This window comes from Xenopus laevis, chromosome 8S, assembly GCF_017654675.1.
Source record: "Xenopus laevis strain J_2021 chromosome 8S, Xenopus_laevis_v10.1, whole genome shotgun sequence".
Taxonomy (NCBI): Eukaryota; Metazoa; Chordata; class Amphibia; order Anura; family Pipidae; genus Xenopus; species Xenopus laevis.
Window position 1 is genome coordinate 27,407,482 of NC_054386.1, and position 21,909 is coordinate 27,429,390.

The following is a 21,909-nucleotide window of genomic DNA, read 5'->3' on the forward strand; positions in this document are numbered from 1 at the left end:
GAATCTTACCAAACTGGAATATTTGCCCTTAAAATAAATAAAATAAAATATTGCCCTTTTACATCTCTTGCCTTGAACCACCATTTTGTGATGGTCTGTGTGCTGCTTTAGAGATCACCTGACCAGAAATACTTCAACTCTAACTGTAACAGGAATAAATGTGGAAGCAAAAGACAGAACTCTGTCTGTTAATTGGCTCATGTGACCTAACAAGTATAGTTTGTTTGTTTATTTGGTATGTTTGTGTGCACGGTGATCATACAGGGCTGCTCTTATTTTTTTAAACTATCAGATTTCTATTTATGATTACGCAATGGCACATACTACTAAAAAGTATATTTTTATGAAAATGGTTTAGTTACATGAAGCAGGGTTTTACCTATGAGCTGTTTTATGCAATATATTTTTATAGAGACCTGCATTGTTTGAGAGGCATAGTTTTCCTTTAAGTCTACTAGAAAATCACAAATGCATTAAATACGCCAAATGGGCTGGTTCGGTTTTTAATAAGGATTAATTATATCTTAGTTGGGATCAAGTACAAGGCATTGTTTTATTATCACATAGAAAAAACAAATTGGTTTTAAAAATTCAGATTCTTTGGATAAAATGGAGTCTATGGGAGAGGGACTTTCCATAATTCAGAACTTTCTGGATAATGGGTTTCCGGATAACATATCCCATACCTGTACTAATATTTTCATAAGACATCCAAGAAGATGTGAAAACTTTATCTCTTCCTAATGAAAATGGACCCCAAACATTCCAAACAGTGTCACTTTTATTGAGAGCACTTGGCCAGGTACGGGCACTCTGTATATCAGGGATCCCCAACCTTTTGAACCCATGAGCAACATTCAGAAGTAAAAGGAGTTGGAGAGCAACACAAGCATGAAAAATGTTCTTGGGGTGCCAAATAAGGGCTGTGATTGGCCATTTTTAGCCTCTATGTGAATTGTCAACCTACATTGAGGCTCTGTGTGGCAGTGCACCTGGTTTTTATACAACCAAAACTTGCCCCCCAGCCTGGAATTCAAAAATAAGCATCTGCTTTGAGGCCACTAGGAGCAACATCCAAGGGGTTGGAGAGCAACATGTTGCTCACGAGCTACTGGTTGGGGATCACTGCTGTATATTGAGCACATGTTAATTAATGTGCGTGCGTTCTGCAAACAGACAGGTCAGTGTTGTATCTCGGTGAAGCAGCCCTGGAATTTGATTAATCACGGAGCAAGTGAAGGAGGGCAGGGCAGGTCAGTGTTGTATATCAGTGAAGCAACCCTGGAATTTGATTAATCACGGAGCAAGTGAAGGAGGGGAGGGCAAGACAATTTCTCAGAACTTCCTGGTAGATGCAGGTTTGAAGTTCACACTGTGTGTGTCCACTTAAGAAAACCCAAGACACTCAGATTTAGGGCGTTAATTCCTTTATCAATGTAGAGGAAATACATCTTGTTCCTCTTCCCAAATTGCTGTGGGTCTCAGTGAGAGATGCATTACAAGGACCTGGTGAGACATTGGCATGAAGGGATAATCTCTGCTGAGGAGAAAGACTATGACTTGGCTTTTAAGAGCTTCACTTGTATTGAGGACCCACCGGCAAAGATTTGGTTTAATGTGGGGCGTATTTACCTCTTGAGAGGGGATTTGCTGCAAGCTTTGGAGGTAAGTGTCCCATTGTCTACCTGGGAAGGGTGACTTTTCCAGAAGACACAAAGGTATTCCTTGATGTTAGAAGGAAGGAGGGTTTGGGTAAAACAGTCACACTGGCTGATACATTCTATTATTTCAAGGAAGGATCAAATGTGTTTTTCTTTGATTAAATCCCTGCCAGATTTCTACAGAGTTTATGTGTTGAAAGAGAGCAGGCTGTATCCACAGGTGTGACAGTGCCGTAAAGCTCCTTAATCTTTTTCTTTGGAAAAGATTTGCCAAAATTGTGGCCCTTTAGCTCAGGGAATTCTCTGGCCCTCCAACAATTTTTTTTAAATATAACAGCTTTCGCAAACTACATTGCTTTACATTAGATGCCCATTAACAGTGTATCCCTTTAACATATATTCCTCGTGTGTAATACATAACAACTAATAAAGAACCTTAGCAGATCCCATAGTGAAACATCCCATAGGTACAGTAAGGGTGGTGCTCTGGCAAGGACAGATGCCTAATTAGTATTCAAAGATCACTAACTTTGTATTTATTATTGTTGTAACTTGCTAAACTACCATCCAAACCTTACTTGAAACTAATCTAATGTAGCTGCCAATATAACCACTCCAGGGAAAGAATTGTACAACTTCATAGCTTTCCAAAATAAAAGATGCCCAATATGGAATTATTCAGTCCCCAAGCCTTTATATTCTAGAGAGAGATAGAGGTTCTTGCTTTAGGTCCTTTTGGAATCAAATCAGACTTCATGACTAAACAGCCACTCTGTATGTCTGAGAATAGGTGTAACCTACTGTACTGTTATCCTTGCAGGCATATGATAAATCAGTCATCAAAGACCCCTGCTTAGCTATCGGGTACTTTCAGAGAGGATACACACACACTTCAAGTTAGGGAGGTAAGTCCTTCATTTCAGTATTTGAAGAGGTTTCTTGTGTAGGGACCCTGAGATTTGGGTAAATTATGCAGGCAGTTCCCCTTTAGCATTTGGACACCTAAGGGTCCTTTAGTTAACTCAGGCAGCTATGTCCCTTGCTGGGTCCACATTAGTTTACGGAGATTGTCCACTAGATGGCACTGTTTGTCAATATAAAGGGGTTTAGCACCATGCAGTCTGGGTCTGTCCTGGGTCTTTGCCTCACTGAGAGGTACTACAGGTCCAGGTCTGCTGGTGAAGTTAGTTAAGTCCAGGACTGCATCGGCTAGTTGATGCAATCCTGTGACCTGTCGGAGCCTATTCGTAGTATTGGAATCCGATTGTTCGGCCCTGATATTGCCCAACCGTTAGTGGGCATATTGGGTTAAGATTCGCTCGTTTGGCGACCTTGCCAAACGAGCGGATCTTATAGTGTATGGCCACCATTACTCATGCTGTAAGTTGCTGATAGATTTCTCCTGCTCTTATTGGCTGATTCTTACATGACAAAACATCAAAAGCAGAAGGCGCACTCTCCTTAGTTATAAAGCAAAAATATACAGAAAATCAAATATATGCGAGGTGCTAATCCTACAGGAGGCTGCCCATCTGTAGTCTCCACATAAATCATGCATGAAACAAAAAATAAGGATCGCACACTCTGTTAAATCAAAAAAAAGAATATTTATTACATGCTAGTTACACCACATGGCAACAGCATGTCGCACTATGCGTTTCGACCTAAAAAGGTCTTCATCAGCGGCACAAAAATAATCAAATAACACGTAAGGCGACATGCTGTTGCCATGTGGTGTAACTAGCATGTAATAAATTTTCTTTTTTTTGATTTAACAGAGTGTGCGATTCTTACATGACACACTGTCTGACTGTCTCTGTTTATTACATAGGTAATTTCCTCCATTGTACCCAACGACCAGTACAGTGGGTTCGAGCCTCTCCGCCCTCAAGTAAGTTGGACACTGGATTTACTCATTTACAGGGTGTTTACAGAGCTGAGATCTATAATCTGTCGCCCTCCTAAGAACCACTAGTCCCATTATCCCCTGACAGCCATAAACTGAAAGTGCTAGGTTAGGTATAGAACTTAAGCCGGCCATAGACACACAGATTTTAGCCTCTTATCTCAGGAATGATCATACGGCCCTATCTCCCGACCTGCCAGACGAAATGAAGTAGTAAAAGAACAAGACGATGTTCTGGCAATCTAACTACTAATAGTAGTGGCAGTTGCCCATTGATATGGTCAGATAGGCAATATATGCAGAGAAATAATCTTTAGCTGACAGAAATCTTCTAACCTGTCCCATGGATTGAAAATGTCAGGGCGATCCACGCACAAAACTATTTCTCGTCAAATTTATCTTTGTGTCAATGGCCGGCTTTACATGATAATGACATTATCAGTGAGGACCATTGTTCAACATTATCATTAACCAGAGTGATCTTTCCTGTTCCTCCAGCAACCGGGATTTTATGAGCCGTGCCGTGACACAATGCAGTAAGTAGTCCAACATTTATTTTTTGTTTTCATTATAGTGTCCTGTGAGCTCCAATAAAAGTAATGAAAAAAGTTAGCTGTTTGCTACAACATTTTTGTATGATGGTTCCATGCCCATCAATGCTTTCAAGACCTCTACATGTCTACTGCACCTGAAGAAATCCTCTTTATCAACTGATAATTATTTGTATTCTTCTCTTTTCCTCATCAGAAGCCGGGAGGCCGGTTATCATCGCGTTGTGGTGCATTATTACCCAGAGAATTCAAATGAAGTGAATGCAGTGAAAGCCAACAGTGTCCTGTTTGTCCTCAACAAAGATGGAGACTAGGCCACTGTCATTCATGATGGCCAGGTCAGTCCTATGATATGGCTCCATTTTTTTACATTCTATAATCTATTATTCCATCTTCTTAGCCTCTTTATTCTCATATAAATAGGGAATGGCCATGAAATAGGCCAAATTTTTAGCAGCAGGAGGGCCCACTGACACCTGGGCTCACCGGGAGTTTTTGCTGCCATGTTGCTTCCTCTAGACATGTACAACAGTACAGTTCTATCTCGCAGCAGGTGTTACCATTTTAAAGGCTGGTGTTGTAACTTCTGTGCAAGCTGGTCATTGACTTCCATTGGTTTTATGTCTAAAGAAAATTCTCATTCCTACCAGTTTCCTAGAGCCAACAAACCCACCCAAAGCTGACATAAAGGTGAGCAACTTTTTATTGTTTTTTTTTGTAACTATATTACTCCAAATAGTATTACGCATTGACCTTGCATCACCTTTTGTGGTATCGGAGTCATAGACCGCAGAAAACTTTCTCTGTTCCTGTTATAATTAAAGAGTAACGTCACCTACTGGTCAAACTGGTTTCTCTAGTTTTTAAATGGCAAAAACACCACATGTGTGGACTAAACAAGGAAAGAGTGAATAAGAAAAACCCTACCCTGGTACATGATTTGTATTTAGGTATATCCAGCTGGCTAAGAGTATACAGTATGATATTGTTACGGTGTGATTCTCTGTTCTTCCTGCCTCTGGGCTGCACTCTTCTCCATGGTCAGGAGAAAAAATAACTAATCCAGTGTCTCCCAGTACTTTTGCAAGTAAAGAGCTTTGATTCTCTTTAGGGTAAAAGTTAATTCTATCCCCCCCCCCAGTATTTACCCAAGTGCAGAGCTTTGATTCTCTGTTTACTATGATCAGGAAGAGTTCCATTATCCCCCAGGATGCAAGTTTTTTTGTATTTAGTTTAATATTATTTCCCCTCGGAAAAGAAAATGAACAATGGGATTCCTCTGCCGCCTATGAAAACTCCCCCCAGAAGACCCAATGTGAAACCAGGAGTGGAGCAATTCACACTGACCCAGCAAGGTAGATGATCCTCATGGCTAACTTAAAGCTCCTTAAAGGGTTAATCAGTATAATGCCTTTAAGTTCTACTTTATGCAATCTGCAGGAAATCCTGTGCCACCGCCAGTGCCAGATTTAACGTCTTTGCCTCCTCAACCCACAGGAGACACTCCAGAGCCCTACAAGGTACAAGCAGATTGTAGCGATGTATTTTTGCTTTCATTTGCTGCAATGCTGGAAATGGCATGTGCATTTGGCTAACGTTCATGGGTCTTTATTTCCTTCTCTTCCAGCAAAAATTGGTCCCAATGAGAATGGAGCCAATAGTGGAGGTGGCTTTGCCTTTGCAAAGATCTGCTCCGATTCGCAAGGAAATGGTGAGCAACAAGTGGGATTTTTTCTAATTAAAGGGGAAATGCACCAGGCAGGATGGCAGTTCTCCTTATAATTCATGTAGCATGCCTGCCTTTCAGAACCAGAACCAGGGCAAGAATCCTTACCTGTCATAAATGGGACATTGAGACACAGCTGTCAGACCAGGGCCCCAGAATAATTTAGCGTTTTCTTCATTGTTTTATACATTTAAAAGTAATGGATCGCACACCCAATTTAGAAAAATAAGTAAATTTATTACAAGAAAAAAATTATACTAAAAATTATTAAATATAAGAAGGTGAGCCCAACGCGTTTCGACCTTAAGGGTCTTCCTCAGGGACACAAATAAACAAAAAAATTAAAAAGGCCTTTTTGATTTTTTTTGTTTATTTGAGCCCCTGAGGAAGACCTTTAAGGTCGAAACGTGTTGGGCTCACCTTCTTATATTTAATAATTTTTTGTATAATTTTTCGATTTTTGTCCCTTTTTTTCTTGTAATAAATGTACTTATTTTTCTAAATTGGGTGTGCGATCCATTACTTTTAAATGTTTGGAATCTTATCTGGAGATCCTCATGGGGAGTCCCCCATGGATTAGCACCCCGCATTTTGATCTAAGGGAGTGCGCCTTCTCTCTCTATTTTGTATATGTTCTTCATTGTTTCAACCCAGGCAGAGCTAAATATTGGCCCAAAAATGATGCCCCCAGTGGAAGAAGACAAGCAAGTTCACTTTAAATATGAACCTAAGCAGGGCCATGACCTACCCGGAGCTTCAGGAGGTGCTGAGGGACAAGCTCAAGAAACATGGGGAACAAATGGCCAATCACTTGTGTGCAGTAATTCCTTCATAATGTTCAGTGGGTTCCTTCCTTCTATCACTCATTCTACAGTATATTTTCCTGCCATAAAACCATTTAAAATCCTTTCTCTGTATTTGCCTAAAACTGGACTTTTTTAATATTTAGCTACAGGGATCCAGAGAGCAAAGGACTCGCCCTGGTGAAGGACAATATGGCCTGGCAAGAGATGCTGAAACTTTCCAAAGACAGCTGACTTTATGATGCAAAGTGCGTAACCATTGCCCCAATAATATTCCATGTTTGCTCTGTTGCAAAAAAGCTACTTTATCACTAACAACGTTTTCAATGCAAACCATTTATCCGTTGCAGGACCCAAATCTTTGCATGGGGAGGACCATTCTATATCGCATGAGAGCGCAGTATGATTATCGGGCGGAGGGACCGGCGGACCTGACGTTCCAACAGGGAGATGTCATCAGTATTCTATCAGAAGGTATAAACTGTACACACCAGTCCGACCCTGGCACTATGCAAAATCACACCCCTTAGTACTCATATAAGAAGCACTTGGGGTCTGATTTATCTGCCCTTTGTTTGTTTGGAGCACAGAGACATCCACAAAATGTTCTACCTGCAGGGCTTATTCAGGGTAGCCCTCAGTACACAGCCTCATATACTGTACATATTCAAATATGTATGTGCCCCCCAAACTCAGACCCTAGCTGTTTTCATACTTATTATGGGGCCTTCCTAAACCAAAGCTAAAGTCGGGCCGAGCTGAAAGATTATTCCTGTTATCTGTTTGTCAGTGAATCAAGAGTGGCTGGAAGGACACTGCTATGGAAACAATGGCATATCCCCCAAGTGTTTTGCCAAGCAAGACAACGGCATCTAACGGCGGGCATCAGGAATGGAGAGAAAGGACGGCTTATTCAACTCGAGATTGGTCAGAGGCAGGATTGTCCTCATTATGAATTATCTATATTGCATATATATATTTTTGTACCGTGGTCAACTATTAAATATTAACCTGTGATTGCTGGTGCTTCTCATTATTGCCATGTTGTAACTGCCTGGATTCTAAAGTCAAGAAAACCCTTTGCCATCCTTTCTGTCGCTGAGCAGGATATAAGAGCTTCATGGTTGTCGTTTGAGCCCTCAGAGTTATGTAAGGTTTATAGAGAGTCAGAAAGGTCTGGCTCTTTATTACAAATGCTTTGAATGAAGTATGGAAGTAATAAAGACAGTAATGAGCAAAGATATATAAATACAGGAGTCCAATGTACAGTACACAGATAAGAACCAGTGCTCCTTGGTTGTTTACTCATGTTCCTGACCTGATCCATGGATCTTAGCAAGGATTCTTCACCCTTATATTAATAAGCAGGATTCCATGGTCTCCTCCTATGTCAAGCATCAAGTGCTTAAATATCCCATCTATCTCGGAGCCTTTAAAACAACACCAATGTCCAGTGTGCTTGACTTGAGGCACTTGGATGGCCAGGGCTGAGACTTACCGTAAGTGAAAAGTATTGAAAGTATTGAATATATAAATCATGAGTTTGTTGGACACTTTTATGGGTGGGAATTAAAGGTCTGGTTCCCCTCATGTCCATCTGGTCTGCCCTGGAGATAGGTTTCTACAGAAGCAGTGTAAGGGAGCAGCCAGCAGCCCCACCACAATGCTCAGTACAATGAAGAATATGGCTCCCACCCAAACACTGTAGCTGTGGGCCTGCAATTTCATCGGAGCTTCGGACGGGATCATGTTGGTCAGATTCAGCATGTACCCAAGGGTCCATCCAATGTCCATGTTGCCGACCTTAAGGGGAGCAAGTTTAGCCAGTTACAACACAGAGCTTACACTTAGTAGACATCGAGTGCAAGGGAGACTTGTATACATTGTGCATTACTGTGTATTTATTCTTTATCTATATCATCTTCAATATTAAAACAAATACAAGTCTAAAGTGTAGAAATCCACTCTTACCTGCTTAGAGAAGTGTATCTTGTTCCAGGTCTGACTGTCAAACTTGTACCCGTCCAACAGGAGAGAGAGTATGTACATCCCAGAGCTGCAGTATTCCAGCAGGCGCTTCCGGTTCTCCAAAGGAAAGGATTCCATAAGCTGAAAAAACCAAATTCCTTTATATTGAGTCTTATTTCCCCTTTAATTTCTTTTCAGATTTACGCTTCACACACACAATGAAGCTTTTTCTATTGATTTTAACAGAGAAGCATAAATTAGGGACCAAGGAAAGACTGTGCTATTCAGTAGCAGTCTAGTCAGCAGCAGCAGCAAATGATATGGCAACTCCTGCACTACAAATGGATACATCGTGCCCAGAAGGAAACCCCCCCCACCATGACACATGTATTTATATTTATCATATGGATCCGTTGCTGGTGATTGTTACCTTGCTCCAGTCGCTGGAGCAGAAATTCCAGATGGTGCCATTGGCCTCGCTCAGTGATTGTCCGCAAGTCAAGTTGAGGAAGTTCAATGTATAATAAAAGGCAGAGAAAGCCTGTGGGTGAAAAAATAAAAAGGGAGGGATGTTGTAAACGGGTGGTTCATCTTTAAGTAAACTTTTTGGTGTATTATAAAATGTCTAATTCTAAGAAACTTTTCAATTGGCTGTCATTGTTTCTTTTTTATAGTTTCTGAATTATTTGCCGCCTTCTTCTGACTATTCACATAGGGGTCATAGACCCCATCTAAAAAAACAGATGCTCTGTAGTCATGGCCAGCAGATGGTGCTAGCCTCTCACTGTACACCCTGCATAGAAGCTTTTCTATTCATTCTAGTTCTGTCTGCCCAGTTTTTATGAGACATAGGGAAGGGACAAGGCGTGGGCTCTCAGTTACACAATAGCTCACGTTATGCAAGAGACAAACATATATTCATGACAGCCGGAAACTGTGTTCCCAAATATTCTTTATTCCTATATACCTTCCATTCACTTACATAGAACTCCCCTTGCACAGGCGGCTGGTAGACCCCATTGAAAGAACAGTTAGCATTGTTGGCACAGGCAGAGAAGTTAAAGACATTGGTGATGGCTCGGTGACATTCTGCCGGGTCCCCCGTCCCTTCCACGGTGACATTTAAAGCCAAGTTGGCCGGCCCAGTGGGTACGCAGGGGCTGTTGAACACAGATGCCAGGGAAATGTTGGCAGTGTAGCTCTTGGCATAGCAGGGGTGTTGCACTATGCCAAATGTCCTGCCCTATGGATAAGCAAAAGAAAGATTGGCACATGGACCCTAGTGAGGAACAGTACACAATGCACCATTTGCTAAACTGCCATATACCTGGGTAAGTACTGGAAGGAGGCTGGGGTGTACTTCCCCTTTAAAAACACTCTTCTCAGTGGTGAACCCTGGACAAACCAGACAGACTAATGCTAAACTGCCAGAGAACACAGAACAATGGATAAATGGGGTGAATGCCAAGCACGTTAGGGGCTAGAATTACACTAATATGAGTCGAAGGTGTTCATTAAATGAGGATTAGTCTGAGGAAATAGGATTGGCTGGCACTGAAGTGTGACCCGTTCAACTGCTTGGGTTACTTTGATGGTGCAAAGCAAAGTGGTAGATTGACATCGTGGAGTCCCATTATTCTAATGAAGGCCCTTTAGTAGTTTTGAAGCTACAGCATCTCTATTCCGCTGTCAAAGGGTGCTGGTACAACTGAAAGGCTGTAGATTGGGTAGCATTGCTATAAAGTCTCTACCTTGCCCTTCTATCCTCATCTTTCCCTACTGCCTCCTTTTTACATTACTATCTTCATTTTAATGGGGTATATTTTACCCTGCTGTCTCCATCTTGCCCAGTGTCACTATCTTGAATTACTTCTTCATATTGCCCTACTGTCTTCATTTTGACCTAATGTCTCCATCTTGGCCCTCTCTCTCAGTCTTGACCTACTGTCTCCATCTTGCCCTACTGTCTCCACCTTGGCCTACTGTCTCCACCTTTCCCTACTGTCTCCATCTTGACCTATTAACTCCATCTCATTCTACTGTCTCCATCTCATGCTCCTGTCTCCATTTTGCCCCTACTGTCTCTATCTTGTCCTGTCTCCATCTTGACATACTAACTTCATCTTGCGCTACTGTCTCCATCTTATTATACCCATATTTAGACCTCCCCAAAATCAACATTTAATATTCCAGCCTTGGCACATGAGGGTTGGCACCTGTAGAAGATTCGCGAGCAGCCTCTTAAAGACTTGATCCTGACCATAGCAGAGATAGCTGTGGGTGTAGACTGTGTAGTTATAGCCATACAGCCGGAAAAACATTTCGGTGTCCTTATCTTGAATGGCCCCTGCAGGCTGGAAGGTCATCTGCGTAGAAGCCCCACCAAGGTCCATGGCTCCGAACGTCTGTCCGCCGGTTGGATGAACCCAGCTGCCCAGGAACGTATACTACTTCATCCAAGCACAAAGACAGGTCCACAGTTTAGCTGTGTACTCTAAGAACAACCAATCAGAACAGGAGGGCTCTTGCTTTACTCACCCCGATAAAGGTGCTCAGAAGATAGTTGACTGTGATCCATCCTAAGGAACCTTCCTCGCTGCCAGTCAGTATACGTGCCCCCTGGAATTTCATTGGGTACCCACCAAGCGTTTTAGAGATCTCATCAAAAATAAGTTGGGTTTTGGTGGCATTCTGCATTCTGAAGAGACAAGGGGGCACAAAGCCAAATGTTAGACCTTATGTAACTGTACTCATTGACCCACCTTGAATGGAAAGGACAACTATAGCTTAATATATCTATGGTCCAATGGGAATATTATAAGATCAATGTTATTGACTATCCTTTTGCTTTACTGTCCCATGCTTCTATAAAGATCCAATAAAAAGCATAGGTATTCCCCTGTACTAAGCACAATTCAGCAGGAACAGCCCAATAATACTAGTATAGGTATTCCCCTGTAGCGAACAGCAGGGAAGTTTCAAGGCAAAGTCCAAGCCTGGAATTGATTTTTCCATTCAGAGTTATGCAGCCTGAGATTATCTCAGTCTTTCTCACTTTTTATTTCTCTTAAACAGAGTTATATTATCCAGTAACCAGAGTGCAGGTACAGTCACTGTCTAATTATAGTTCTGTCAACAGGAGCTGTTACTTATCTTAGAGCCAATGTAACCTCCGGGCTCCTCCTGCTCGAGCTCAGCCACAATATAAGGAACTGATTAGCTAAAAACGGTGCTAATTGTATTGCCTATTGCTCATATTGCTTCCATACAGTATGTGGGGGTACACGCTGAATCCCACCTGAGAAGCCTCATGCCGGCAGTTGCTCCGAGCAGGACAGTGGTCTCCTTCTGCAACGCAGCTGGGATGACTCTCAGAACCTGGTCCAGACAAGGTTTCAGGCTTTCCCCTGCCTGTGACGGGCTCTCGGCATAGGAGGAAATCCCAGGTCCTGGCACAAAAACACAACATTCTCTAATGTTACTGTGTGTGTAGGTTCTGGTTCAGTATAGAGGGAAGAACCTCTACCCAGAGCCTGTCAGTTATACTTTTAGTCTACTCATAGGACAGTCTCTAGGTCCCTCCAAGGAGACCATATTTGGGGGAACGTCTCTGGGCAGCTTCCCCCACTGTATAGAAACTTATATACAGGTATAGCATGATTTCCCCTAACAGGGAGCCTGTATTAGGATCTACAGGGTACTTAAATATTCATGAACACTAAGGGCGCTGTTGCGTTTGGTCCATATAAGGAGTACTGAGTGGGTAGCTATATAATAGAAAAAGTAGATGACAGATGAAGGCTGCTTATCATTGGGAGATGGTTCCTTTCTCGCGGATCCCATATCAGAGCCCTATTGGACTGAACATTGTTCACCAGCTGAGATCAATCCATTGTTAAAGAGGCCGGTCAATATTGGACTTTCTCAGGGTTTCAGAGAAGACTGAGCAAGCCGTCCTAGTGCCGGGACATACAATCCCTTTATGAATCATAGACCTTTCCAAGGAGGACCGGATCCTGTGAGAGAACTTAGGCACCAGCTGTTTTTTTATTTAGCTCTAGATATTTTTAAAACTTCAAGCAGTTTTGAAACCTTTCAAATGAATCAGCATCCAATGGCAGTCAAAAATGGGAATGTCTCTGCTATGTCTTGCCCTACTGTCTCTATGATGTCCTTCTGTCTCCTTCTTGTTCTACTGTCTTCATCTTGCCCTATAGCCATCTTCTACAACTGTCTCCATTTTGCCCTACTGTCTCTATCTTATTCTACTGTCTCTTCCTTCCCCTTCTGTTTCCATTTTCTCTTACTGTCTCTTTCTTGCCCTACTTTCTCCATCTAGTCCTGCTGTCACCATCTTACTCTACTGTCTTCATCTTACTCTACTGTTTCCATCATGTCCTACTACCTCCATCTTGCCCTACTGTTATGATCTGTAGGTATAGGAGTCCAGGACTGACAGAATACCCTTTAGGTGCAGTCGGAGAGCCTCACCTTATTCCGGTTTTCACTTATGCCCTTTTGGGGCCCCGGACTTTCTGCTGCGGAACAGACGAGGATCCTAAACATGGCCAAGGAAGTCGGAGTAAGGTACAAAAGGATCAGGTGAAAACCAGCTTGGGCTCAGTACAAGCAAAAAGTGCCTTTTATTTTTAAATTTGATGCAATTACGTAACATCAGCACGTATGCCGACACCATATTGACGTGCATGCATGTTTTCTCCTAACTGCGGCCAGAGGCACCCGGGACCGGTGTGCAGGACCGCCATCAGAAATCGCAGGGCCCCATACAACAAAATTTCCTGGGCCCCTAGGCTACGCCCACCACAAGCCCCACCTACAGGTCCGCCCTCCCCACCACACAGTAAAAAAACAAACAAAATATTGGTGGCTAGGGTTCCCACATGTTAATAAAAAATAAAAAGATATTGGTGGCCAGGACCCCTCCATTAAAAAATATTGGTGGATAGGACCCCACATGAGAAAAAAAATTGGTGGCCAGGCCCCCCCCACATTATAAGAAAATTAGTGGCCAGGGCCCCTTAAACGTCCATGCCTTCCCGAAGTCAGCAGCTCTCAGAAAGGGCCTGGCTAATCAAGTAAGTGTGGTGTGGCCGGACCCCCTTACCCTTGGGGCCCCCTACAACTCTCCCCCCTGTCCCCCCCTGATGGCTGCCCTGCCGGTGTGTCTAAAGGTAAGAATGCCTTACAGTACCCCCAATCTCAGGAGCACCCACTGGGGGCTCCCAAGGCTTTTCCTGGAATTTTTTTATGAAATTAACTAGTCGAGGGGCGTGAGTGTCCTTGGCAGCAACCCAACACCTCTCCTCAGGACCAAATCCCTTTCAATGTATGAGGTATTGAATATTATTTCTAAACCTGCGAGAGTCAGTGATCAAGGAGAAGGGGAAGAACAAATGGAAGAAAAGGCGTTATTGATTACTGGTTTAAGAAGAGAGACATGGAAGGAATTGGAAATATTCATGCCAGGAGGCAGCTCAAGCTTAACACACCGGGTTAACAATTTTTGGGATTTTGAATGGACCAATAAAACGGGGCCCCAGTTTAGGAGAAGGATACGAAGCATGATGTTCTTAGTGGATAGCCATACAGAATCACCAACATTAAAATAGGGAGCAGGTTTGAGACATCTATCAGCTGCCTTCTTTTAACCAACTGAGGATTTATCACGCTCCCATAAAGGAGAAGCCCAAGCGAGAACTTTGCCTTGAAACAAGGCGATGATAGAAGCCACCTTAGACTTTTCCGTGAGTAACTGCTAAGGACAGAGTTCAAACTGGATGAGGCATTGATTGAGGAATCCGCGGCAACCTTCAGGATCTCCAAAAAAGCATCTTGAAAAAGGTGCTGAAATCTTGGGTTCTGAAGGAGATGCCCCAGAATGAGGAGGAACTGGAGCTGGAAGAGGGAGCAGACCCTCCCTAAGCACTCTGAAGTGCGTCCAGACGAGAAGAAAAATGCTGAAGAGTCTGGGAAATATGGTGTTGTTGTTGCTCCTAGATTTCCAAGTCAAGTGTTTAAGAAGTGGCTCAAGCACCATTTCAAGGGAAGCTGTTGGTGCTGTAGTATGAAGGGCTCCATGTTGGGCCCAAGCTTACTTTTACGATCTGTAGGTATAGGAGCCCAAGGACTGACAGAATATCATTTAGGTGGAGTCTGAGAGCCTCACAGCACATTTACTCTACTGTCTCCATCTTGCCCTACTTTCACCTTCTTACTCTACTGTCTCCATCTTGTCCTACACTCTCATCATGTCCTACTGTCTCCATCTTGCCCTACTGTCTCCATTTTGTCTTAATGTCTCCAACTTGCCCTACTGTCTCAATCTTGCCCTACTTTCACTGTTTTACTCTACTCTCTCCATCTTGCACTACTTGTATCTTTTTACTCTTCTACCTCCTTTCTTTCCCTTTATCTCCATCATGTCCTACTGTCTCCATCTTGCCCTATTGTTTCCACCTTGTCCTACTGTCACCATCTTACTCTACTGTCTATATCATGTACTTTTTTTAACCTATTGTCTCATTATGTCCTACTGTCACCATCATATACTACTGTCTATATTTTACCCTATCGTCTCTATCTTCTTGCTCTACTGTGTTCATCATATCCTACTATCTCTTTCTTGTCCTACTGTGTTCTTATGTCACTTTATTTGTCTGCCACCTCTATCTTGCTCTGTTGTTACCATTACAATGCAATGGCTCCCTAACTGATAACCCAATACCAATTCCTAATACATGGTAGCATACATTCTAGTGCTGACCTCATTAAAAAACCAAGAGGAGAGGTGGAATGACCCCACTGTAAGGTGAGTATTTCTTTTATACCCAGCACGTGGGAGGCTGCCTGTCTCTACCCTTATGGCCCCTCAAGCACGAGGAACTGGATCCCAGGAAAGACCAGTAAATTCATTAAATCATAGTAAATAATAACCTGGGATCCCCGCCAGTGTTATAAAGGGCAGAGGGTGAGGTTTATCCATATAAATGTCACAAATGAATCTTAGTTGGGCAAATAGAGTAGGACACGCCCACACTGGTGTTTGGGGATGGATATAAACTTTGTTAACCAGGCGAGGAAAAGTGGAGCCAATGCCTCCCTGCACGCACACACTGGGGGCCTCCACTTTAAGACAACTAAGGGTTAAACAGGAAATGAGAATAATGAGATATTTACATAGGGATTTATGGCCCTTGTGCAATTATCTCACCTGTTGGCATAGGGTGGGTGTGCTCTCAGGGCATGTTCTGATGCCCAATGTAACTTCTTGCAGCCGGGATTGTTTTACAGCCCTTGGTTCTGATTGTATGCAACTCCCAGCACCTTACTACTTTATAACTAGTCCTTCAGATATTACATTGAGTATCAGTAGTTGGATACGTTCAGTAGCTCCATCCTAAGGCCGAGCAGCCCCAAGCACAGGGTTATGGTCACCTTTGTGCAGAACTACAGCTTTTAGAATGCCAGGATCCTTTATTGTGTATTGGAGGTTGCTGGGAATTGCAGGCTTCAGGTTAAGAAACAGTTTGGTTAACATCATACACACCTGGTACATCACAGGTATAGACTTGTTTGACAATCCCTGTGTCATTCTCCTTATTGGCCGGCCACTGGTACAAGAACAGGGTGGTATGGGAGGAACCTGCATCGAACACCATGCCATACTGCAAGAGAGAGCAAAGAGCATTGTGGGAATACTCCCATAAGCCACTAGGGGCTATCATGTAGATTTACTAAGGCAATAAATTGACTTAAAACTGATTTACAGATCCATGTAGCTGGGGCCAGATTATGACTGAGCTGATTCATGGGCAGGAAACCACTTACTAATAAGCCATGATTAGAACTGAATCCTTATCTGCCGGCATGGCTTTATTTTGTTAATATGGAAAGTGAAAGAGACACACAGGGTTCAATAGGTTTCCTTATCACCGAGGAAGGGCTTGAGGATGTAGGAGGGGTCTTGGAACCCTATGAATCTTCAAGAGCAGAAGGTTCCATCTTTTTTCCTCACAAGGATTTCAAGAAATGAGAGAATGTTGTCCCATCATGTTTTAAATTAACCATTGTATCAAAAATATCCCTTTATTCCCAATATGTGGCATCTATGGGCAAACCAAAAACAGGTGGTGTCCAAATGAGCTTGTCCCACTCTCTCCATCTTGCCCTACTGTCTCCATCATGCCCTACTGTCCCCAACATATCCTACCATCTCCATCTTGTCCCACTGTCTCCATCTTGCCTTACTGTCTCCATTTTCTTCTTCTGCCCCTATCTTGCCCTACTGTCTCCATCTTTCCATACTGTCCCCATCTTGTCTTACTGTCTCCATCTTGTCCTACAGTCTTCATCTTGCCCTACTGTCTCCATCTTGTCCTACTGTCTCCTTCCTGTCCCACTGCCTCCATCTTGCCCTACTGTCTTCATCTCCTCTTATTGTCCATATCTTGCTTACTATTTCCATATTTCCATACTGTCTCCATCTTGTACTACAGTCTCCATCTTTCTCTACTGTCTCCATCTTGTCCTACTGTCTTCATCTTGTCCTACTGTCTCCAACATATCCTACATTCTCCATCTTGCCCTACTGTTGCCATCTTATCCCACTGTCTTCATCTTGCTCAACTGTCTTCATCTTCTCCTACTGTCCCTATCTTGCCCTATTCTCTCCATCTTTCCATACTGTCTCCATCTTGTCCTACTGTCTCCATCTTGTCCTACTGTCTCCAACATGTCCTACTGTCTCCATGTTGTCCTACTATCTCTGTCTTGTCCTACTGTCTGCATCTTGTCCTACTGTCTCCAACATGTCCTACTGTCTCCATCTTGTCCTACTATCTCTGTCTTGCCCCACTGTTTCCATCTTGTTCTACTGTCTCCATCTTGTCCTACTGTCTCTGTCTTGTCCTACTGTCTCCTTCTTGTCCCACTGTCTCCACCTTGCCCTACTGTCTTCATCTTCTCCTACTGTCCCTATCTTGCCCTACTGTCTTCATCTTTCCATACTGTCTCCATCTTGTCCTACAGTCTCCATCTTGTCCTACTGTCTCCATCTTGTCCTATTGTCTTCATCTTCCCCTACTCTCTCCATCTTTCCGTACTGTCTCCATCTTGTCCTACTGTCTTCATTTTGTCTTACAGTCTTCATTTTACCCTACTGTCTCCATCTTGTCTTACTGTCTCTTTCTTGTCCCACTGTCTCCATTGTGCCCTACTGTCTCCATTGTGCCCTACTGTCTCCATCTTCTCTTACTGTCCCTATCTTTCCATATTTCCATACTGTCTCCATCTACAGTCTTTATCCTGCTCTTCTGTCTCCATCTTGTCCTACTGTGTTCATCTTGTCCTACAGTCTCCATCTTGTCCTTCTGTCTCCATCTTGTCCTACAGTCTCCATCTTGTCCTTCTGTCTCCATCTTGTCCTACTGTCTCCATTTTGCCATACAGTCTCCATCTTGTCCTTTAGTCTTCATCTTGCCATACTGTCTCCAACTTGCCTTACAGCCTACATCTTGCTCTGGTGTACCTATTAGGGATGCACGAATCCAGGATTCGGTTTGGGATTCTGCCTTTTTCAGCAGGATTCGGCCTAATCCTTCTGTCTGGCCGAACCGAATCCGAATCCTAATTTGCATTTGTAAATTAGGGGCGGGTAGGAAAAGAAGAATTTTTCCCACTTTTTCCTGCCCCTAATTTGCATATGCAAAATAGGATTTGGATTCGGTTCGGTAGTCACCCAAATCTTTTACCAAGGATTCGGGGATTCGGCAAAATCCCAAATAGTGAATTCGGTGCATCCCTAGTACATACTTTCTTCCCCAGTCTCTTCTCGCCCCCATAGCCAGGGCCCTGATCCCTATTTAAGGACAGGATTTCCAGCAGTGGCAGCCATGGTGGGATCAGCCAGTAATTTCCCACAGATAATGAAACATCCATTACCAAAATTTCAGAGAGCCATTACCAAACCCTCTCTAATCACAATGGGAGGATGCTGCTGGGATGCTTGCTTTGTTTAGCTAAAACTTGTGTTACAATGAAGACCGTAACAATTAAATCAATCACTAAATCAATGAATCAATATCCAGAGTCATTAACTGTATGGAGGGACCCCACTACCCAGTCACTCTTACCTTGTCTGGTGACGGCTGAATGAGAGTTTGGGAACTGACGAGGCTGAGGATGAGAGCGATTATCCCAGAGAGCAGTGAGGTGACTATGAGACACCCTACAATCAGACCCTTGTGGTTCCCAAACATGACAGCATCAGCCTGCAAGCAAACGGGCGTTTAGAGGGGATTTCTAATGGTCAGCCTGGGGCCCCCTGGCTTTTTAAGTGGCTACAACTCCCAGCATTCTCTGGCAACCTAACAGGAGTTCTGGATGTATAATAAACCACATAAGCTCAAAATATACAGAGATGAAAAGTTAAGGGATGAATAAAATAACTGGTTACAGAAGTGGTAGGTATACTTTGCCTTTATTTGGAGCATGTGAGTTAGGGTGGGGCCCCAATATACTACATACAGAATAAGCCCGTCCCCAGTAGCTGAAGTTAATGAGAGAGGAAAGGATTTAGAATTCCCTGTGTTTATTCAAGGGATTCTCCTATTGTTTGTTCTTCTGCGCTTAGTTAACAAATTGTGTGCCCTGCTGCATGGCGTTACTGCACCTCCCTGTTGGCCAAACCTGGGTGGCAGGGATTAGGGTAACCCATTTGGGTATTGCTGCTCTATTCTGGCATAGGTACATGTGTCCATTTCAGATCATTGGTGCTTCCCCAATATGTGCCCTCCCAATATGCCCCCCTATGCCATAAATTCAATGTGTTTTCATCCAATAACTGCATTGACTGCTGTGTGCCCAGAGGTACAAGGAAGCAACACATGAAGGCTGGGGCACCCCCTCAGCTGGGCAGCCAGTGTCTGGGATCCCTCATGTAATTGCTCTCACTTATTGCACAATGTAAGTATCACCTGGTGCGGCTGAACTTCCCCTCACTCCCCGAGTGCTTTGAAGAGGTAATACAAACATAATTCAGATATAACAGTTCCTCTTATCTACCCCAAGAATAATTTAACCCTATGGTGACAGACTGCGCTGGGGCCCACTCTAATAACCATTTGATTAGTGAGAGGCATCTCTATGGTGGGCTATTCCTTGGCACCCTGGTGCCATATTAATCCCTATAGAAGTGTCCAGTCCTCTCCCTGATATAGGGTCACTACTGGGTGCTTCAATATAATAACAAACATAAAGTAACCCCTATTGTGTCACTGCTGCTCCCCCATAATACCCTCTCTTCTCTATAGAGATAAAAAGCATTAAAAAGCCTGGAACCCACGGTACCTTTGCTGTAGGTTGAGACGAGGAAGGTGCCAGAGAGCACAGCAAATCCCCTTTGGCAGTCACACTTGGTTTGGGTCAAGGTGCACCGTATACTGTACAGTTATACCGACCGTGAGCCCGCCCCTCTACAGGTAACCAATCCCAGCAGGGCTCACCTGTGCATTGGACCAAAACACTGAGCTGCCAGGTGGGGAAGGGGGAGAGGAGGGAACACAACTAGCAGAGAAAGAGGAAATATATTGTAGAAAAGAGAGACTGACATAAGGTGATGCCACCTCTCAGCAATGCAGCTTCCACACTACACTACATTGCTTGTAAAACTGGGACCCCCACCCTGTTTTTTGCATCCACATGACTTAAAGGTCCAGTACCTCTAAAGCTGCCCAGCTGCCCAGTTGTCCGAATCTATGCAGTCTGTGCATATGTGCCAACTGGGTAGGAAAGGCTCCCCTTTAGCTCTGACAATGGACTCAATTTAAACACCCAATTATTTACCCTCCCTGGTCCTCTGTCACACGTCTGTCTGTATTCTGCTGTTTATTAATCACTAGGCATGAAAGGCACTGTACTTACCCCCTCACTATAGCAGGGTGACTGTTTCCATATATCTGTAACCTTGTTATGAGCTAAGGGGGCCCAGCCTGAAGGCAATTTAGGGGGAGATTTGGGGTGAGTGCTTATTTGTGCCCTGTGTACCCCTGGAACTATAGCAGGGTTACTGTTAGAGAAGTTAGAAAAGCACCCAATATATTTCTGAATAAAAGAGCCTCTATTGGTGCAAGGGCATTACAACGTTTCAGGCCGTGCGGCCTTTTATCAAGCCTCTTAATCTGCAGCAGAGGCTCAGTGTGAAAGTGTCATCTGGTCACAATGGCACTATAACAACTGCATCACACCTTCACAGTTTCAGCTAAAGGTGGCCATACATGGAGAGATCCACTCGTTTGGCGATGTCGCCAAACGAGCGGATCTCCCTCCGATATGCCCACCTTCAGGTGGGCAATATCGGGCTGATCCGATCGTGGGCCCTAGGGACCTGTGGTGGTTGTGCAGATGGCCTGTAGATGTAACTGTGCTCAAGACTTATACTGTGCATACTTCCTGTCATCGTAAAAATGAAAGTTACTGTTGTGTAATGGCTGCATGAGTCTCTGCTAATAAAGCACTGTTATACTCTACTCATCCTCGGCTACCCAAAACATAACAAATTTACGACGAGATGGCTCTTCTACCTCTGCAGCAGCCTGCACCTTTTCTTCCAAAGCCTGTGAGCCTACCATACCTTTTACTGCTTGGATCCGTATGTTTGAAAACTACATTATTGCTGCTGACCAAGGGGAGATTTCTGCTGCTAGAAAGCGTGCTTTACTTATTCACTGCCTGGGAGCAGAGGGACAGCGTATATTCTATACATTACCATTACCTGATGAGATTTATGAAACTGCTCTCACTGCTATAAAGAACTTTTTCGTGCCAAGAGTAAATGTGGTTGCTGAAAGATATAAATTCCGCCACGGTGGACAACGTAGTAGCGAATCCACAGAACAATTTGTAGCAGCTTTGAGAGAGCTGGTTGTTACCTGTGAGTTTGGGAATCTAACAGATGAAATGCTAAGAGACCAAATAGTGGAAAAAACAAACTCACCTCGCATTAGAGAGACTGTTTCTAGAGCAGGATTTAACCCTTGCAAAGGCTATTACAGTTGCTAGCCAAATTGAAACAGCAATGGCAGAGGCTAAAACTCTCAGTCAGGGAACTGCTGGGAATGTACAGATTGTGAATTCAGCACTGTGGCCTAATAATGTATAGTCACAGCCAAAACCATACAGCAAATACAAATAGAAAATACTGCTTTCGCTGTGGTTCAACACAACACACTTGTTTATTAATGACCTGGAGGTGGGCATTGAAAGTACTGTTTCTATT

General features: G+C 43.5%; 1 protein-coding gene and 1 pseudogene across 1 annotated transcript; one reads left to right on the plus strand and one right to left on the minus strand.

The window, feature by feature from the left end:
- Positions 1-1,139: 1,139 nt before the first annotated feature.
- LOC121397770 lies at positions 1,140-7,658 on the plus strand (annotated as a pseudogene).
- A 365-nt stretch (positions 7,659-8,023) lies between these two features.
- On the minus strand, positions 8,024-20,039 carry entpd8.S (ectonucleoside triphosphate diphosphohydrolase 8 S homeolog). The gene is made up of 10 exons (XM_018232517.2): positions 19,983-20,039; positions 18,767-18,904; positions 16,183-16,300; positions 11,914-12,064; positions 11,154-11,313; positions 10,832-11,062; positions 9,598-9,858; positions 9,046-9,156; positions 8,619-8,756; positions 8,024-8,450 (listed from the first exon to the last, which is right to left on the minus strand). Exons 2-10 carry the CDS (start codon positions 18,890-18,892, stop codon positions 8,235-8,237), a joined length of 1,512 nt encoding a protein of 503 aa, XP_018088006.2. The 5' UTR covers positions 18,893-18,904; positions 19,983-20,039; the 3' UTR covers positions 8,024-8,234.
- Positions 20,040-21,909: the final 1,870 nt, after the last annotated feature.

What these genes read in the sequence shown, in the direction of transcription:
- entpd8.S (XM_018232517.2), bottom strand. Translation starts at nt 18,892, where the DNA reads ATGTTTGGGAACCACAAGGGTCTGATTGTAGGGTGTCTCATAGTCACC. An exon ending in TTCAGCCGTCACCAGACAAG is followed by an intron (nt 16,301 to 18,766) that starts GTAAGAGTGACT and finishes TCTCTCTTGCAG; the next exon opens with TATGGCATGGTGTTCGATGC. An exon ending in GCCGGCATGAGGCTTCTCAG is followed by an intron (nt 11,314 to 11,913) that starts GTGGGATTCAGC and finishes TTGTCTCTTCAG; the next exon opens with AATGCAGAATGCCACCAAAA.